This window comes from Manacus candei, unplaced genomic scaffold (assembly GCF_025592945.1).
Source record: "Manacus candei isolate 608988 ecotype Guabito, Panama unplaced genomic scaffold, ASM2559294v1 h1tg000033l, whole genome shotgun sequence".
Lineage (NCBI taxonomy): Eukaryota > Metazoa > Chordata > Aves > Passeriformes > Pipridae > Manacus > Manacus candei.
In genome coordinates this window covers 5,783,112-5,803,129 of record NW_026138081.1, presented here as the reverse complement: position 1 = coordinate 5,803,129, position 20,018 = coordinate 5,783,112, and the positions used below count along the sequence as shown (strand labels likewise).

The window sequence follows — 20,018 nt, the reverse complement described above, 5'->3', positions numbered from 1 at the left end:
AGGAGCCCTGCAGGGCCAATTCCTGTAGGATATCAAGCACAGCCAGCTCTGACAGCCTCCCTTATTGCCTCTAGTTCAGTGAATATCAGCTCCACCATGCTCTGCCAGGACCCAGGCTCGCTCCTGTTTCACACCCAGTTCTCCCTCTTTCCTCTCAGGTTCAGCTGAAGAGCCGTTCTGTGTGTTTTCTTTGCACGTGGCCTCCATTTTGCTTTCTTGTGATCCTTTAATTTTCCATAGTGCTGTTTTATGTCCCTATTACTATCTAAAAAAACCCCCATAACTCTGCCTCATGGCCTTCCACCTGCCTTCTGAGGCTGGGCAGGTTAGCATAAAGATGGTTGTTCTAGCAAGGTTAAGTTGTTTGGATATACAATTTCATTGCTGTCCCCAAATGAACTGTAAGGTTTTGACAGATGGATGACAGATACTTAACAGGCAATTGGCTGATTTCATGGCAAAAGTTGAAGCATCCTGATGACTGCTTTGTGGGTAAATGTCTGTCTCCTTGATCAAAGTATCTTTACTGAGATGATGGAAGGCACAGCTATTGAGGATTACAAATAGTCTCATGGCATTGCTAAGGGGAAAAAGCTTTTTCTCAGTGTCAGAAAATATAATGGTCAGGGTACACCCTTCCTCCATCCTGCTTTCTTCTTCAAAAATAAACTAGGTAGAATTCCCTCCACACCACATTCCAGCAATGCTGTCATCTTCCAGGTCATGCTGCAGCCTTGGCAATGGTTAATCTTTGGGCACTGCAACCTTGCTGCACTACCCAAGAGTGCTTGAAGGGGAGTGCAGCAAAGGATACACAGTGAGTCATGCTCATCCCTGTGGAAATCAACGCAATCAAGTCAGGGACAGACTAAGTCTCATGAAAAGGAATACAAAAGCACTCAGTGCAAAGCCACATCCCTGCTCCCCTCCCCATACCTGTTGGCTGGCGGGATCTTGCCTCTTTCAGGTAGTAGAGGGCCTTGTTGAAGTCACCCAGGTGGTAAAATGCCACTCCCGATCGATAGAGCGCCTTGAAGTTCTCGCCCTCCTTCTGAAGCACTTTGAGGCAGTACTCCTTGACCCTCTCGTAATTCACCAGCTCGGCCTGGAGCAGGCAGGCTGCAGGGGATGGGTATGACAGGGAGACAGACAGACAGACAGACAGGAGAACATTAGTGCCTTATTTATCCCTGCTCCTGCAAACTGCGGGAGAAGAGAGCAGCTTAGGTGAGGGAAATGACTCAGCCCCATGATTCAGAAAGGGTGCAGTCATATGGATTGTTTGCCAAACCCTGCGATTGTTTGCAATTTAAATACCAATGCTTCTATTTTTGGCATTGCAAAGCAAAGGGATTGTGTTTACTCCTGGGACACACATACACACACGCGTGCACACACACACAGACACAACACTGGGGCAGAGAGGGAGAACATAAATGACCCTCTGCAGCTTTGGAATGCCACACAATCTCGTGGCAGTGGCTGGCTTCATTTGTAGTGACATTGCTTCTCAGACTGAGGGCTGCAGCTCCAAAATATACAAAAAGGCAGTCTAACTGTTATGTGACAAGAAAAAGGAGGATAAATTGGATCAAATTTTTTATATGGCTTAATCCAAGGCTGTTAGGTTTAAAAATAGTATGTAATTACCTTTTATCCAGGAGATCCTGTAGGGAGTTTTGCTATAGAAAACAAGGGGCTCTGCCCTGTTGGAATGTGTTGCCACCAAAAATAAGCCCATCTAGAGCTGCATTCCAAGGCAACTTTGGGATTGACACAATTTGGGGAAGGAAGGCAGAATGCCACTACAAGGATCAGTTCAGAGGCTGGCAGTGTCAAGTGCCAGGGCATGGAGAGAAATTTCCCATGGCAGGTGGTGTTACTCAGTGTGTCTCTGGCAAGGAGACTCACTGCTCCTGGAAATCCAAGTCATCACAGTTAAGGTGACACCAAAGAATAGCCAGATTTCACTTTTTGCATGGTAACTGCAGGTGAGAGGATATGATGCTGGGTCAAGAATATGATGCAGTTCTTGATCCTCTTCCCCTGCACCCCTGATGTAAGCCCTACACCCTCTCTGTATCTCACTTTACATTTCATGGACAGGAGGTTGCCTAGATGACCTCCTAAAATTCCTTCCAACATAAATTAGTCCAAAACTATGATCACTTAACATGGACAGAACACATTCCTAATCCAATTACACATTTAAAACTTAAAAGACCTTACCAGGAACAATCATAAACAGGCTTCTACCAGCAGAGCACCGATGGTGCAGATGTGCTGAACAAGGACTGCAGAACTAGCCCTACTGCTGGTACATTTGTTTGAGTGATGCAGCCATTAGTAACCAGAGCTTTGTCCCATTTGCTTTAATAATGGAATGTCAATATATTTTAACAGTTCCTGCCATTAATGTGCACACGTATTTCAAAAGATGGTTGCTTGCTATTTGATTGCCAGTTAAAAACCATGTATATTTTTAAAAGCTTAGCAGCATTTCTTTATCCAAAGTTTGCCCCTTCCTATTTGTCACACATTGTTTTTTCTTACTCTGTTTCTAATGAAGCTTGAAATGACTGTGCCTTGTTTTCCTTTATTTTTCAAAGCTATTAAAAAGATGGCTGCGTAAATTTACTACTGGCTTTACCACCCTGGAAAAAGGATTGCTTTGTTTATCTGCTGATCAGCAGCATGTACAGCAGTGGCAGTAGCTTTCTGCATACTGCCAATCTGAGCCAGCCTTTCACGTTCTGTGAAACTGCCTTTCGGAGCAATTAGGGGGTGGATTTCAGTCTCTCTGTTCATTTCTTACTTGGCATTTCCAGTTAGAGTCATAGAAATGCCTCTGTGAAAAATGACAGGCAGTTTATTCATATATATTAACTCAGTAATTCCATATTGGACTTGCCTCATGGACTGGTTTAAAAGAAAAGAAAAAGTCTCCCACATCCTGCTAATTCACAAACCAAAACGGGTTTCCAGATATCCAGCTGGGTTCTTTCTGTGACTCATACTCACAGTAAAGCTTCTGCAGGGCATCCCCACTAACTATGTACACGGTGAAGAGAAGTCAGTACCACATGGCTAGCAGGAGAGACGTGTTTATCTGAACAGAGCGAGCAGATGGATGTGCAGGAAACAGTTCTGCTGGAAGATTTGGCCATTTGGAGACCCAGCATTGGAAACGGCTGTTGGAAATGAACCTGGAGGGAGTATCTCCCTTATAAATATTTAGACACGCATGTTTTCAGTTCTTGGTGGACTGAAATGATCTTAATCGACTGTGATCCAATGCAAATATTGAGGCTGTTAGTAATTCAGCTTTCAGAAATGGAAGAGACATTGAATTCTTGTACTTACTACCTAATTCAGTCAGGGGAGAATTGTTTTGAAAATGTATTGTTTTCCTAAACAGACATGTGCAACTCTGGCTGGGAGTATTTGTTTACCTCACCAAACACTTTATCACCCTCCTTCTATGTTCATAATAGGCCTCCAGTGAATCCCTCTGAGGAACAGAGCTCACTGAGAAAGACCAAACCTAGAAGTTTCTTCAGATCCTCCTCCTACTTTCTCAAAACTCAGTGGGCTTGATTGTGCACTGCATCAGCTCTAGCAGCTCTTTGGTGATTAGAACGGTGCCGTTTACTTGCAGATGCAAACCTACAGTCATCCGTTCCCTGCAAGTCTCACAGTCATTGTAATACAGCATCTAGTGGCTACATCTCCCCAACTCAGAAATGTTGCTTGTCCTGCTTCCTGCAGTGTGTGATAGTTATCCACCGTATTTGGTTATCATATGCAATTTGGCAGCTGATATATTGTGTCAGGTTAAGCAATAAGTAACTTTTAATTTTTAAAACCATGTATGTCACGCAGTGCTGAAGAGTCCCCACCTGCTGTAAAATAAAATAAAATAAAATAGCCATCTTGCAACTACTGGGTAAAATGTGCCATGGGAACAGGGAGGAGGTTAATGCTATTAGCTCCACAGGAAGGGCCCTGTCCATCACACTGCCCAAGTGACTGCTGATGTTTAAGCAAGGAAACAGGAAATTTGTCTGGTTTTCTTCACAAGAGGAACGTTAAGCCTAGATTTGTACATTTTAATTTGTGGATTCAAATCCATGCCAGCCAGCTCCATAAGCTGCAACAATTTGAGAGGTGCCATACCAATCTGGTACCAGTAGATAAGTGAGATAGTTTGTATATCCCTGCTCAGCACAAGGCTGGGCAAAACAAAGATTAAAGCACCTGCAGAGCCAAAATACATCTACACCTTTAACCTTTACCACCAGCTGTGGTTAGCAATGGTGGGAAGTTGTAACTAAAATCTTGGCAGTTGACAGGTTTGAATTCTATTTTATTCCACCCTGAAGTAATTTTGAATTCCAGAATATCTTTCAGGAAGCTATCTAGGCTTGACCGGTGCCAGCAAGAAAAGATCCATGACCACCCTTTTCTCTCAAAGGCTAATTACTTTAATTGTTTAAGAAACATCACTATATTTTTATCCTGATTTTTTTTGTTTAGCTGCAATTAACTAGCCACACCTTTGCTACCCTGAAAAGCTTGTGTTTCCTTGTTGCATTGGTACTATCAGATTCTGATCAAGTCACTCCATTTTCTCTTTCTTAGCCCTTATAAAGAGGTGACTAGAGTCTCTTACTAAAAAAATACCCTTACTTTTCAGCTTTCCTCGCTTTTACAGCTGTTCTCTGAACCCGCAAAACAAAGTTCAACTGAAAGTGCTGTCATTTAGCATCTTATCACAGAAACCTCTTCTGTGTGAATACCTCTGCAGGTTACACAAATAGCTCAGTTTGGCCTGAACTTTTGGCTTCAAATTTTGGCTGAGCTAAGAACTAAGTCTGGGAGTAGCATGTCCAGGTTTTAACATAGAGATATTGAACAACAATATCAAGAGCCTTGCTCGCCTGGCAATTTTCACCAAAGGGTAAATCTGCATGCCAGAACAATCGTCCAGACACTTTGTATACCAGTGGCTAAATTCCCATTATAGGCAAGGCTTGAGACCCGTCCATGTTAACAGAACACTTAAGCAAATGGGACAAATTGCTGTGCAAGCAGCATTAGCATATCCCTACCCTACGATCCTTCGGCTCAGCACACTGTGTTAGTCATAACAGGAATCCATTTGCTGTTGTTCTGGGAGATGAAAATGCCTTTGCCTTACAGGAGAATCTTGGGTTGCAAGTTAATGTTTCCCAAACTCCTGTCTTGTTTGCTGTTCGCTATCACTCAGGTAAGCTGGTCACACTGCCTATTTTTAAGATTGCCTTGTGCCTTCCACTGTAGGAGAGGGTAACTTGTAAATTGTTGGTTTTTAAGTTTATGGACTAAAATATTCCATGTGCGATATCTGCCTTTGATGTCTGCTTTTGGAAAATGTCAGCCAAGACAGTTCAGGTATTTTTGAAAAACAGGCTAGGGAAACATATCTCGTTAAAGATCTCTGGTGACTGTCTCTTTGGATGCATCTCATTCCCTCACTGTTTGGCTTTGCAAATGGAAATCTGGCAGATATTGCTTGTGTCAAGCAGGTGCCTTCTGTTATCCTCTTGGTAATCTATAGCTGGCCAACTGAAAATAAAACCCAGTATGGTACTGCATACTGTAGAGATATGCTTTAGAATTTGGTACCCAAATCCTTTAAATATTTAGTCCACCCAGGTCACAATTTGATCTAGAAAAAGTGGGGATTTGGAAACTTTGAGAGCACAAAAATCCTCTTACTGGCTTACCGGTCCCAGGAATAAAGGAGAAAGTGGAAATCAAGTTTCACATATGACAGAAAGACAGATGCTTGCAAGAGGAAGAGACTGCACCTGAGAGTAGTGTGGGGACAGAGGCACAGAAAGGGGTAGTGGTGAAAGGGAGTTGGGAGCTGAGGTCTATTGAGGAGGCAAGGTCTGGGCAGAGAAGTGGAATTAAGACTTTGGGACAAGGTGCTAAGGAAACACAGTGCAGCCAGCCTGGTGACCAAGAGGAGCATTTATAACACTGAAATCCAGGCAGAGGAAACCAGCTTCTCTAGCTATGTATGGCAGTAGCTCCTCTGGCAGATCACTTAACCCCAGTCACATTCCTGCTGTAATCACCTTTTTTCTCTGCTGGCTATACTCACCAAGGGATAGTAATCTGCAGTGCTGCAAGCCAGCCCTTGCAAATATTCCCTGGAGACTGGAGCAGGTGTCCTATACAAGAGCTAATGGTAAGTCATGTGGTTGAACCATTCTCATATATCCATGCAAAAGGGTCTGCATCCAAATGACCTTAGTTTTTTCCCACTCCTTAGAATGAAAAAAACAGCCTGTATTGATTTATTTGGTTGCAATGCAGAGAGAAGTAGCTAAACCTAGTACTGCTTAAACCTGAAGTGGATCTTCCCTCTTTACTGTATTTACTCTTGACTCAATCACTGAAGTTTAACAACCTGTGTGGATTGTTACTCTTTAGCAAGTGCTAGGTACTCCAGCCACTACAAACTCAATCTGTATTTCACAAACTGACAGTGTCATTCCGAGAAATAAGCACAGTTAAACTCTGCAAAATACTTTGCTTTCAGATATGATCTCACCTTAAGTGTAGCAGCCAGCAGCTCACTTAAAATATGTTTAAATTGCAGGAAGATGGTGCATATTCTTGCTCTGGTTCTACTTTGGGAACATGATTAATGCTTTGATATTACTGCTTCAGGTTTTTATTCAGACATTTCATTAAGACCTTTATATATATATCATTGAACAGGCTTTGTTCTCATATCTAAGACTCAAATTAATTGGGCAGACTAGGAAAGTCCTGTACTTCAGAAGACCTCGCATCCTTCATGGTGATGCTCTTCCTCAGAAAAGAGAAAAGATGGTAGAGATAAGTTCTGGTGGAAGTATTTGGGAAGAGAAAGTATTGGACTATACAACAAACCAGGAGGGGAAACAAAGGAATATTTGTCTTGGAATAGACAGCAACCTTCTAACCATGCCACTAATGGATGTATCATTAATCTCTGTGTGCTGCAGACTGTGTAAATGGTGTTTACAAAAAGCACATGGAGCTTACAGTGTACACTGGAAGAATTAAAAGGAATACCATTACTACATGAGACTAAAAATGTAAGTCATGTGTTAGTATTTTGAATATAATTAGCTTCTAAAATAAATCAGGTAATGTGACTCATAAGATGATGCTGAAAATGTAAAGGGTTATCTTAGTTTAAAAGTCACCTTGGACTTAAACTACTGTAATTTTAATGCACAGCATAAAAATAACTAGCTATTTGAATACTTATCCAAATTTCTCTAAAGTTGAAGTTACTGATCCTGAGTCGGCAAGCTGCACAGCCTACCTGTAAGAAGGCACAGCCCAATTTTTAACCTATGTTTGATCTTATATTAAATTTTCAATACAGATTGACACTAAAAGGAGCCATATAACATGCTCAGTGTAAGAAACCTGTGCCAAAGGAACAGAGTAAAGCATCCATATCTGCACAGAGCTCCACACATGCTGCGCCTTTCAAGAATGCAATGCAGCATTCCTCAAAAGAGGATGCTTAAAGCATCTTTTTTTCAGAGAAATGCTGCATGCAGTTTCACTACTAGACTCAGATACTAATTAGGATCTACAGTTTCCAAACAATCTCTTTCATTAAATATTTTTCTTCTTTCTCTATAGTCCAAGCTTGCAAACAAAGAGGATTTTCTGGCTTCTCACCAATAAAAAGCTAATTATAGACAGCTTGATAATGTCTGGCAATAATCTGATCAGCTGACTCCTAGTTCCCAGACAACCTTAATGGGATGAAAAGGGAATATCACAATGATGGTAAAACTTTCCAGCCAGTGGCTCTCATTTATTCCTCTCCAGGTACCAAAAAGGTCTAAACATGCCCGTATGTTTCTGCTTACAAGGAAACGTGTGGAAAATTAAAATCCAAACTATATGACAGGTTGTCTCTCCCCATAGGGGGGGATTAATGCTAAATGAAGTGTGGATCCACAAATGTTTGGAGAGCCCAAAGTAAGCCACCTCTTCCAAACTGCCTTCCCCCTCTTCTCAGCCTGACTCTCAATTTGTAAACAGATACCAACTGTTCCTCCCCATCCTGCCATCCTGGCCATGCTTTCCTTACAATATGTAGCACGGTCTCTTTCAGTTCTCTGCTGCTCCTGAGTCCTTCATACCTCTTCCAGAAGAAGGACCCTGACTTCACCACTCCAATTAGCTTTTCTATGAGAGAGAGAGAGGCAATGGTAGTGACTGAAGTATGCTGATGCTTCCACCATCGTACACATTAAAAGGTATTCAGTAGTTCTCAAAGGAGCTGCTGAACCTGTGTGTCAGGCTTTCTGTGGCTGGTAGCCCACCCTAGGCCTCTGCCTATTGCCTCCCTTTGGAATGCACAGGGCCGATAACAAGAAGATAAGTAACAGCTAATATGAGCTGCCAGAACACATCAGTTTAACTTCAGTCTGTGATAGGGTGATCAATATTGAAGGTAAAAGAGAAACAGTAGATATCTTGGCTTTTACGCTACTCAAATGACAAATTTTAGTGACATTTTCTCAAGCAGGTTGAAGGAGCACAGTCTCAATGAATAGACTTAACTTTGTTAACCAAATGAAAGGCAACATTAAGTAGGGTTCTGCACTGATCTGTCCTAGGCCCCATGGTATTTGACATTGTCAATAAAGACCTAAATGACAGACTGCAGACTTCTTGTCAATTTGCAGATAACACCTAGATGTGAGGAGCCGGTGTCTGCTGGAAGATATGGGTAAAGTTTCAAAGGATCCTCACAAATTGGTGGTGTCCTGATAAAAACAGGATGCAATTTGACAGGGGAAAGTTAAAAGTCCTACAGTTAGGCAGGAAAGCCCCCCACTGTGTAAGTACAGCAGGGGAACAGTTTGTTGGAGAACAATTCTGCTGAAAATCCACAGGAGGACCCTGACAATAACAAATGGTCCAGAGAGGACAGAATATAAGCCCTCAAGGAGACAGTGAGGGAAGAGAGGCTAACTCTGATCATCTACATAAAAAGAAAAAAACCCAACTCTAATGCAAAGAAGGGCATAACCAGGATACTATCTGTTCTTCTTGTACTCAGGAAGTAAGAAGAGGGCTTACATTTCAGCTAGGAAAAACTTTATAGCGGTAAAGAGAAAGAAGCTTTGAAAGAGATTGCTTGGGAAAGTTGTTAAGGTTTCTAGATTTCCAAGTGTTTATGAACAGCGTAAGCAAAAGTTATCTGGGATACTGTCTTATCTGTACACTTGTACCACACATGGGTATGGATAGAAGGCTCTTGACAACTCTTCAGTCCCATTCTTGATTGTCCTGTAACACTCAGAGCATAAACAATCCTGAGTTGTCCTTGACAGCTGCCATTTAGTGCGAATTCCTATCAGAAGGTCCTGTTGGAGGATGTCAGACCAACATCTTAGCAGGACACGTGAACAGGTGAGCATTTAAGTCAAAGCTGGCATGACTGCTAGCTTTTGCTATGTGTTTATATCCCCATATTTCAGAATTCTGTAGTTTTGAAGAGCACAGTTATTTAAAAGTGTTCGTTATTTCTAAATTATGTTTCTTAAGCTACTTTTAAGGTAAGTTTGTGGTGATTTGTGCTTCTTTTTTGTCATGAATCCAGTGATACAATACTGCAGTTTTCCTTCAGAGGGCCAAAGCTTTGAGAAGCAAGGAATTTCAGCCAACTTTTCATCTGATCCCCATAGCTTCTGTTTCAAAAGAGTATTTTCACCTACCACTTTCTGTAGTTACTGGTCCTTCAAAATAAAACCAGAGGCTTACTGAAAATTCTTAGCTGTGGTAATATTAAAGCAGTAGTTGAAACCTAGATGTCATGCAAACAAGAATTGTTGTCTGAAGCCAAAATCTGCCTTCAGCTGTGTACCAGCAAATCTTTATTCTACCAAACTAAAGAGCTTCACATGGAGATGATCTTCATGTGAAGAAGATCATCTTCTAATATGCATGCCTTTGTTTTTTTCCCAGAGGTAGGAGCAAAGTCCTATCAAAGCACTGGTGGAGCAAGAGCTTCAGTCAGCTTTTAACTACTAAATAATTTTGATTCTATAAATACTAGCTCCTACTGTAGCCACATTAGAAGAGACGGAAGTTCCTTCTGTTTGTTTTTGCCAAGGCTGCTATTGTTGATTTCTCAGGTTAAATACCTTGGAGGTTTCCTCCTCTGACTTATCTAGTAGTCTTTGACCTGTCTTTATCTTTTAAAATCAGTACTCATCTAGTCTAGTCTAGTCCAGTCAATTACAAATGCTTAGCCTTCGGATCTGTTCCAGTTGCTATTTATTCCAGTGCCTCTTCTTTGCTGTTTGCTTTTGCTCACCTCGTGTTGCTTTACTCTCTCACTGTGGTACCTTCTCTACATCGTACCTTTTCCTCCTCTGGCCTCCTGTTGCTATTGATATCCACTGAAGGAATCTTGTCTCTTGAGTTGTTTTCACAAGAGAAAAGTACATAGAATTTTATCAGTGATCAGCAACACCAGACAACCATCTAGTAAGTGTCTGGCATTCATCAGCAGTCCCACTCCAAGAAGTGCCATCATTCTCACCAGAACATATTAAACAGGGAAATCAAGTGGATGAATGGAAGGATGGTGGTTTTTTTAAACCCATCTGAGACAAGGAGGCAATTTCTGTAAATAGGGAGGCACTTTGGAAGAAATGGTGGATTTCAAGCTGCCTTCTCTACTGAAGAGAAAAGCATCCTTTGCTCACAGTGGTTCAAATTAACTGACAACAGTACTGTGAAATGCAGCTGGAACAGCTTGAAGACTCCCAAATGAAGTCACAGACAGTTGTGTGTGCCATGATTGCCTCAAGTCTGGTTTCCTGCAGCATGCTCAATCTGGGATGAAAGCTAGCACTTCATCCTGTACTACAAGCCACAATGACATGGCTGCATAACATCTGTGTGCTGTGCCCTGTGGTGGCTCACAGTTCACCTCCCAGGACACATGAAAGAGCTGACCACTGCAGAGTCTGCTAAGGGGAGGAAAGCAGGCTTGCCCTGGGGCCACCTCTTTGTATATTCATACCATGTATAATTGATAGGGACTGAAATGCTTTTAGTTTTGTCTTGAACGCTCCCTAGCTGAAAAGAATCATCTGGCAACATGGAGATGTCAAATGAGGAGGAGCATTTCCTTCATTAAATTAATTACTAATTCACATGTTTTATCCAGGTCCAGTGTAGCCCAAAGCCTTTCCCTTTTAATGATGTTTTGAAACAGAGAGAAACCTTTATGGCCTCCGTGGGAGGGATGGAGAGGAGAACAACTGACAGAATCAAAAAGGCAAGGATGCCCAAGTCAACTGTTTTCTAAATAACTGAAGAGGGAGAGGTGTAAAACAAAGGTCTCAAACTTATTTTCCTTAGAAATGCATGAAAGAAACTTACAGAGAAGAGTGGTTTGTCAGCAACAGCGAACTAACCCTGGCTGTGCCAGGCTGTCATCTGCCTGAGCTTTGACAGGGAGTTTAAGCGTCACCCTTTCACGTAGTTGGCCCTCTAGTGTCCCTACCTCCTCCCTGTCCTCCATTTATATCATATGAACTTTGTATCATTGACACATCAAATCTAGTTGGCCAACAGGTTTGAAAGTTACTGAGAGGGGACTGACAGGCAGACTGCAGAAAACATACATGCTTACGACTAATTTCCTTTGGAAATCAGGCTGAAAACAAATAAACTAAAGACCAGAGGGATTATTCAGTATATTATTTACTTGAAAAAGTAAGGGTTTGAACTGTGCAGGAGCATAAGCCAGAACTCTAATAAGATGTCTGCTCTTTAATATAAGCTGTGGCAAAGTGCTTCAGGTAAAGATCTCAGATCACTCCCAAAGTGTTCATAAATCATGTCCGTGCAATGCATTGTTGGCAGTGGAAGAACGAGGTAGGAGTATGTGTCTGACTTGGGGTAACCTCCACCTCAAATAGAGAGGCTGTTTTCAGGCACTATGAACACTGGAATCATTATACTGAATCAGTAGAATTCTCTGTCTTGACTGTAGCTTTTTGGTTAAGTTAAGGAAGGTGAAGATACAGTATAAGAATTATATGATGGCTAAAGAGACTGAAATGGGTTCGGTTGACAAGCATATTGGTCTGCAAAGAGATCACTAGTAGAATACCTCAGAAATTAATTTCAGAATGGAGCTTGTTTAGTGTTTTATTAATAACCCTATGTAAAAGTCAGAGTGACCTACTGACTGTCAAGTTCAAAGATACTGTCAAAAGGGATGAGGATGACAGTGTGATATAAAAAGAACTACATGACCTGGTACACAGCAATAAATTCATTTGGGATGGAATTTGGTAATACAAAATTTAAGACTGTGCTGTTTGGGACTACTAAGAATTTGTGAGGAAACAACCGAAGAGGAAAAGGATGTGAATATGCTATCGGATCACAGAATGAGTCACTTATGTGACATGGCCATGGACAGGGAAATGAAAATCTCGGAGAAGTTTATTCAAAAATTCAAACCAGTTAGCAGTGCCTCTCAAGCATGAAAATGTAATATTTGCTTTACCGTTTTTATCCTATTTAATAGGGCAGTGAGTGTTCTGATTAGTTATATGTCTAAGCCTTCTTTTCTAACCTTATTAGGTTCTTTAACTCCATGATACTTTCTGGCACTGTACTCCCAAGTTAATCAGACCTGAGGTTTAAAAATTACTTTGTATTAATCTATTAATTTAATTTACCACCCCACCCCATGAGCAAAGCTCCTAAGCTGTCTCAGTTTGAGTTCCATCACAGTTGCTAGAGAATGTAAAAAGGAGAATGAATCCATTTGCTTTTTATTTCCAGTATAGGTGAGGATCTTATGCTGCTCTGGTTTCCTTGCAACATGAACACACTACTGTGTCTTGAGGAATTAATCACTGAAAAGCATTTAAGAGGATAGTAATCTGGGATTTGAATTATCCTAGTATTAAAAATATATGGTGACTAAAGGAGTTGAGGCTTAACTTTGCACCACAGTGTTTGATGAGAGAATCATTGCTATAGGCATGGTGCAGAAATTTTGATTTGATTCCTTTTGAATCACTAGACAAGAAAAAAAGTGCCTTTGCAGAACAATAGCTAGGGTTAACTTATGGTTTTCCAGAGTACCCTAACAGACTCCTTCTCTCATTCTCTGATCTCAGATTCTGTAGGATCAACTGGGTGGGGTGATGCCTCTGTGGGCAGCTTCTGTTTGGGAGAGGCTATGGCCATTGCATGGATTTATTCTCTGAAAGTGCAGATGAAACAAAATCTTTCTGCCCTCTCCCTCTCTGGGAGCAAAACTAAAGCAGAGGAATGTGAATTCTCTCAGCTTCTTCCCTGCAGCTGGTTGAAAGATCGTTCTTTATATCATAAAGATGCTTTCCATTTCAGGCTGAATTTCTGGATTATATGGTGACTGCAGGGATAACACAGCACACTGGAGGTAGATGTTTGTTAGTCACATTGGTCCAGGAATAGACAAAGGGAGCACTAAAAGTCTGACGTAATTTTTCCAGTCCCAGACACTTCCTCTGCTTTTAATTTGCTTCAGGGAATAAATTTCCTCTCCCATACACTACAGTGGGGAATATGCAGGGCAAGGATACCCCACTGCTTGTTTTGTATTCTCCTCTCCTTCTTCTTCAAGTAGCAGTAAACAGCTCTGCTGTCTGGAGTTAAGTTTTCAAGTTGGAAAAGGCCAAAGATAAGCAGCATGCAACCGGGCTGATCTGAAACCAGTCTTTACATTTTAAGCTAAGCCTCACAGACACATCAGATGGGTAGCGAATTTCCACCACTGCCTGGTTAGGGTCTACCAAGAGGGCCCTGAACCCTCTTGCTTTACGGAATAAGGTGACTTACAGCAAGAATAAGGTTACTTATACTCAAGGTACCTCACTTGAGTTTCATCAGGTAGGAAATGAGCTCTTTAGATGTCCCTGATGTGGCCAGGCCAAAGTAACATCAGAGGTGTGGAAAATGACAGTTGTAATCAGGGCATCAAAGGAGCTTTGGAATCAAAATTTGAGGAACATAATTTGGTGGCTCTTTGCTGGCTGACCCAGCTGCTTCTTTCCAGCAGCTCCCAGGCAACTGGATGGATGGCTGGATCAAGAGAGTTTTGCTGTCTGCCACTCTGATATGAAAGGAGATGCTGTTGCCATCGATGCAGAACAATCTACATGACAGCCCCTTAAACTGGCAGCAAGTAAATGCAGTGGGCAGTGCTCCTGCTAAAGAAAGAAAAGGAATGCTGAGCAGTGGCTATAAAGGTATTTGCTTTAGTAGGACAGAGATTTGACCTGTCAAGCATGCATGTGTTGGAGAAGGAAAAGTGCTGTAGCCTTGCAAGCAACAATCAGTGTCCTGTGTCCTGAAAAGCTTATGCAGCAATGTAAGGATGGTGTTCTCTGCCCCTAGGGACGTGTAAAGGGTTGCCTTTTTGATGGTACATGTGAGTGAACAGGACTGAGATGTCACGACAGTCAGGAGCTTGATACACAGGACTTGTCAGGCAATTATGGTTTTATTGGCCAACATCCACAACTCTTAGAGGTGCAAACAGCATGAGATTTTTTTTTTCCCCAAAACTCTTGTTGGGAGGTTGTTGCAGAACCATTCAGTAGTGGTGACTTACACTTGCTAAGGCTTTCCAGATAAGTATGTGCTAATCGGGTGGGCAAAGTTGTGATCATGGCTACACAAGACAAGCATGTGTTAAAATTCATGCCCCTGATTGAAAGAGTTGGTAATTTTATCAAGGTGAATGTCAAAGCATGTAAATATACAGAATAGAGTCTCATGCTTGCACACGTGCACACTGTTGCAGAGAGGAGCTCCTCCTGGTTATACATAAACAGGTAACCAGCACCAACTGACTGCCTTCCTGCAAGTGTTACAGCACCCACAGAGGGATGAGAGGACCTCACTGACAGAGCAGAGATGGGGGGCATCTGGGAAGGGACAAAGCTTTGTGTGGGAGAGCATAATATCTGACAAAGCTGTGCTGCAACCAGGAGAGCGAGTAACAGAATTCAAAGGGTAGAGGCATGGACTGTGTAAGCAGCCCCAACTCCTGTGCCAAGAAATAAGATGGGAGAATTGGGTACACAGGACAAAGACAAGGAGAAACAAATAGTGCTATCCAGCCTATGAGCCTCAGGGCAGTGGCATGTCAAGAATTTTGGAAAGTGGGGAAAATGGAGTGGATTTTGAAGTAAAGATCGTGACATTAGCTATTGCATATGCATAGTAACAAATGAGCTCTGGAATGTCAAGCTATGACAGCTAAAGATCATTGCTCCCAGCTGTCACTTTTGCCATAGATTATCAGAGAGAAAATATGACCGTACCTAATTCATTTCCATGAACTGTCTTAGTACTGTTTCTAGCAGTGTCCTAAAGTCTGAATGGCTATACTGAGACTGATTTTGCTGCTCCAGCCCATTGGAGATCCATCCATGGACTTTTAATGGATGCCATTTGCAGCTGCCTAGGCAAGTGTGTAAGAACGCTACTATGACCTACCAGCCTCACACAAGCGAGTCTACCTTCAGCAATTCCAGCAAAGCTTTCAGAAACTGCACTGACTCTACAGTCTTCGTGAAAGGGAACAGAATAGCAACACTCCATGCCACCACAAGAAGATTTACCTGCATTCATCCATCAATGTCCTAAGCTTACTGTTTCCCATTCAAGATGCAGTTCAGAACTGAACAAAAAGAGACAGATTCCTGAGCAGCCATTAGTAACAACTTTCTAGTTAATGACAGTTAATACAGACTCTTTTTCAAAGCATTTTAACCCTCTGTATTAGTCACTGGTATGGTCATCTGAGTAAGCTGAAACCAAAATTAATAAACAGTTGCCCTTCTGTATCAGTTTCTCACCCATGAAGTGAGAGAAGAAAGAAGAAAATAAATAGCCAGTATTTTGTCTCAAAAGTTTATTATGTATTTTCTCCCTTTCTTCATTTTGTTCCCTCAATTTCATAGTCCTTTGTATGTTATTTTCTGTGAGATGGCACAATGCCAAGGACAAACTAGCAACGTTTAGACCTCCCCTTTTATTTATTCTGTTTACTTTTACTGTTCCTTTCCTCACAGCAACTCCTTTATCATCCTAAAATCCTAATGTGAGAACTTCTGATGATTCTTACTTCTTGGAGCATCAGTTGCAATGCTAGAAGACACTGATGAGGAACTTGGGATGTGCTGCTGAACTGATAGGCAGTTCTAGGAGAAAGGCTGGAGAAAGAGGTTTGGAGTCGGGTTAGAAATTTCTGGGCCCCAGCCCAAGTGAACAGCAAGAAGAGAAGGATGGTCCACCTGCTGAACCATGCAGAGGTGGCCCAGTTCTCAGAAAAGGTGGTAACCATGGAGCTCATGAGTGTATTTAGCAATAGACTGGGACCTAGGTTTGATTTTAACACCAGGTTTTATTGAACCAGCTGAAACATCTTCAGCACAGCACTGATGAAAACCTGTGGAGGTCTAAGACACTGTGACTCTGGATAACTTTTGCTGGAGGAAACTCTAGGACAGCATTTCAGAAGATGGAGTAAAGCTGGAAGGATGTGCTACTACAGAACTTTGAGAAAACAGCAGTGTTCTTAAGGTGGAGAACAACAAGTACTCTTAGGTAAACAAATTAACCACTGCTCTTTTCTTGGAGAAGCTTTCTGATTTTTGATATTTCCTGCTTCATCTCCCATAGTAAACTGTAGCTAGACTTTGAGGGATCTCAGCTTAGCAAGACTGCAGCTCCTCTGGACAGTCTGGCCAGGGGATCTATACCTTCTCAGTACTCTGTTTCAGGAAAATGGGGACAAGATCAGCTGGGACAAGCTTCTCCTCATGCAAAGGGAATTAAATGTGGTAGAAGTGGCTGCAAAAAAACAATCCACAAAGCCTCAAGTTTTGAAAAGGCTTAGGATGAATAGTTACATATACAGAGGAAAACACATCTACCTCAGTAAGAGAGATGCTGTCAGACATATATCACTTCAACCAATTTTGGTGGCAGCTTGGTATCCTTTCTTTTCCTCCCTCCCACCCCCCTGGCATCTGGATGTATTTCCATCCCATCCTTTCACTGCACAAGAAACTCCCTGAACAGGGAGAATTTTGCTATCGTAAGTACAAGGGCAAAGGTAAATACTGAGTATTTATAAAGAGTAATTAATGACAACAGCTTGAAATCCCACACTTTTCTTAAATACATGTCAGAGTTTAGGCCAGTCACTAAAAAATGACACACAGTGATCTGTTTAATTCTCTGCTGCAGTTGCACCTACCTGGAGCAATAATTGCATCAGTCCTGTAAAACAAGATGTTTCCATGCATTCTGGGCTGGGCAGATATATCTAAACCAAGAGTGTCCGGAAACGCCCCCACACTAATCAGTGAAAATGCAGACCACACCCGGCTGCTCTGTTTGCTGCTGTCCCTCTTTCCCACTGCATGGCATCCTTACAGAGGGTGTTTGTTGTTGATGCAGCACATTAAAAAAAAAAATCACATCAAGCAACAATCCAAGACTGCTTTAACACCCACAGCACCATGTGTCCTGGTAGAGTCTGTACTTGCTAACAGCTATATGCTGGAATGGGCTTTTAGCAGAGACTCCTTGTGACGTGTCCTAGTGGGTGGTCAGTGGAAAGTTTTACCAGTTTTTCTCACGTTTAGTTACATTTTTACTTGGATTAAGTATTATAAGTATTTTTACTTGAATTTCTCAGTCGAACCACTCACCAAAGTCCATGCAACTGGTGACAATTGGAAGTAGTACCTACACCCCAGGTCAAGGGTGCTTGAAGGTTCCTATGCTGATGGAAGTGCCATGTTTTGTGTGACTGTCACTGTGACCTTCACATAGTCATATGACTGGTACCAGTGCATGTTTCTGCCAGTGTAGGAAGCCAAACCTCATTATCAAGGGTGAGGTGTATCTTAGAGGGCTACATTTTTAACACTCTGCAGGTATGTGTACCCTCTCGCCAAGACTCTTATAGTAAACTAAGGATACCTGAATGAGAATATAAACATGCTGCATTTGATTTACATTCACATAATTAGCAAAGCCTTACAGTACTCCCAGGAGGTCATAAATGCAGATGGATAAATTGAAGTTTAGGAAAGATTTGGTGAAGATAATACAAATGGTTAGCGCAGAGGGGAAGGATTGAAAACCAGATCCCCCTAGGCCACTCATCATCCCCAGATCGCTCTCTGATTCTGTTTCTCCTGCCAGGATTAGCTCTAGCATTTCTGCATGCTTAGGAAAATCAACAAAGGTTTGCTTATCACACTGCAACATTCCCTCACCAGAAAAGCTTAAAACTATGCTTACCCTTAGCATTTTGCTGCTTTGGTATGACTGGGACTTGTTTCTCTCTGCAAAGCAGACACAGTCCTTTTGATCCTGTAAAATTTTAGGCAGCAATGGTGGAATAAAATAATCATTGTGTTGCATGGTTGCATTTGTAGTTGGCAAATGATCCCCATCTGCATGCAATACATAAAGCATTTAACTTCTTCTACATCAAAGATGCTGCAGGAGTAGAAAGGAGACCAAGACCTGAGGTGTATTTGGCCAGTTTGCTTTTCTGTAAGCATTCTTTGTACATTCCTCTGTTTCTTAAAAGAACACAAACCACTAATTTGAGAAAACTCAGTTGAATGCACCATCAGGATGAGATTGTGGTCCCCATTCTTTATTTTTCAACAAGGCTGAGAGAGGCAAAAAGAGGTCAAGTGACTCCCTCAAGGTCAGAGACCATCAGTGAGTCATAAAGAAAGGACTGTTTGCCTTACAAGCCTGCATTCATTCCGCAAAGCTCTGTGCTGCTGGTAGGGTTTTTCTTTGCCTACCCTAGCAATTTCTGGGAGCCTTGACCATGCTGCTGCTCTTGCCTCTGGTGACATTCATCAGAATGACTTGTGGTAAAATGAAGGGCTATTGGCAGGCCTGTGTAAGAATGCAGCAGCACTGGATCTGGCAGATGTGGAGTCCCTTTAAGGTAAAACTCTTGGAGCTTAAATTGAAGTCTAGCTAGTAGCTTAGTGAAAGAAACATGAGCAGCTCTGCCAATAGCAAGCAGTGAAAATCCTAGGCTGATTTAAAATAATAATTTTAAAAAGTCATGGGAATTTAAAACCCAGCAGATCTGGGATCCTTTGAAATGGGCTAAATAGTTTAGGCTGTGGGGGTGCCACACAACTCCACAACAGGGGACCTTAGAAAACACACCACATACTGTGGGGCTCTGATTAAATATGAGAGCTGGCCATGCCACCACACCTTACAATAGAATTGCCTGTTGAAGGTGCTCTGCAGAAGAAGCGGAGCTAAACAAGTCTCTGTGCACATTTGTGCCTACATTTACCTTCTGCAGGAAATAACAGGCACTGATAACAGTTTAGTATTTGCCCACATGTTCCTACGCATGTAATCGGTCAGATTAAAAAAAAACTAAACAAACAACTCCAGCCCTCATCCATAAGATCACCCCAAATCCCCTCTGGGTCTATTTGTCACCTACGTGCATATTTACCAGTAGCTCACGCTCTCCTCTTACTGTTTTGCTGCATCTAAAGAAGTAAATGTGTGTGTGTGCATCTATAGTTGTGATGCAAAGCATCTCTGACAGGTGGATGTGTGGGGGCCACATGAAAAATGACAGTGCAAAAGCAAGGTGGACTTGTCAAATGCCAAGCCTAGAGAGTAAGCGGAGGTGCTAAAAGAACTTGGTAATAAGGACAGTGAGATGACAGCTGCTAATGCTACCGGGTATACTTCAGAGCTAAGTGAAAAACTGCCTTCTCTAGAGTTAATATGTACTGCTGTTATGCTTTCTGCACTATACAGGTTTATTTATTTTAGAATCAGCTCTAGACACCCAGCAGTGCTCAAAAGCAAAACTGCCCGCATCTCCTCTCCTCCCCAGG

The 20,018-nt window shown here is 42.0% G+C and overlaps 2 protein-coding genes across 4 annotated transcripts in view; one reads left to right on the top strand and one right to left on the bottom strand.

Annotated features, from left to right (window-relative positions):
- Positions 1-20,018, top strand: part of MAP3K9 (mitogen-activated protein kinase kinase kinase 9) — a 131,012-nt gene that overhangs the window by 90,895 nt on the left and 20,099 nt on the right. The window lies entirely within an intron of this gene.
- Positions 1-20,018, bottom strand: part of TTC9 (tetratricopeptide repeat domain 9) — a 28,328-nt gene that overhangs the window by 5,333 nt on the left and 2,977 nt on the right. The window contains exon 2 of the mRNA XM_051791597.1: positions 937-1,119. Within this exon, the coding sequence (XP_051647557.1) occupies positions 937-1,119 (183 nt within the window). The remainder of the gene's footprint in view (positions 1-936; positions 1,120-20,018) is intronic.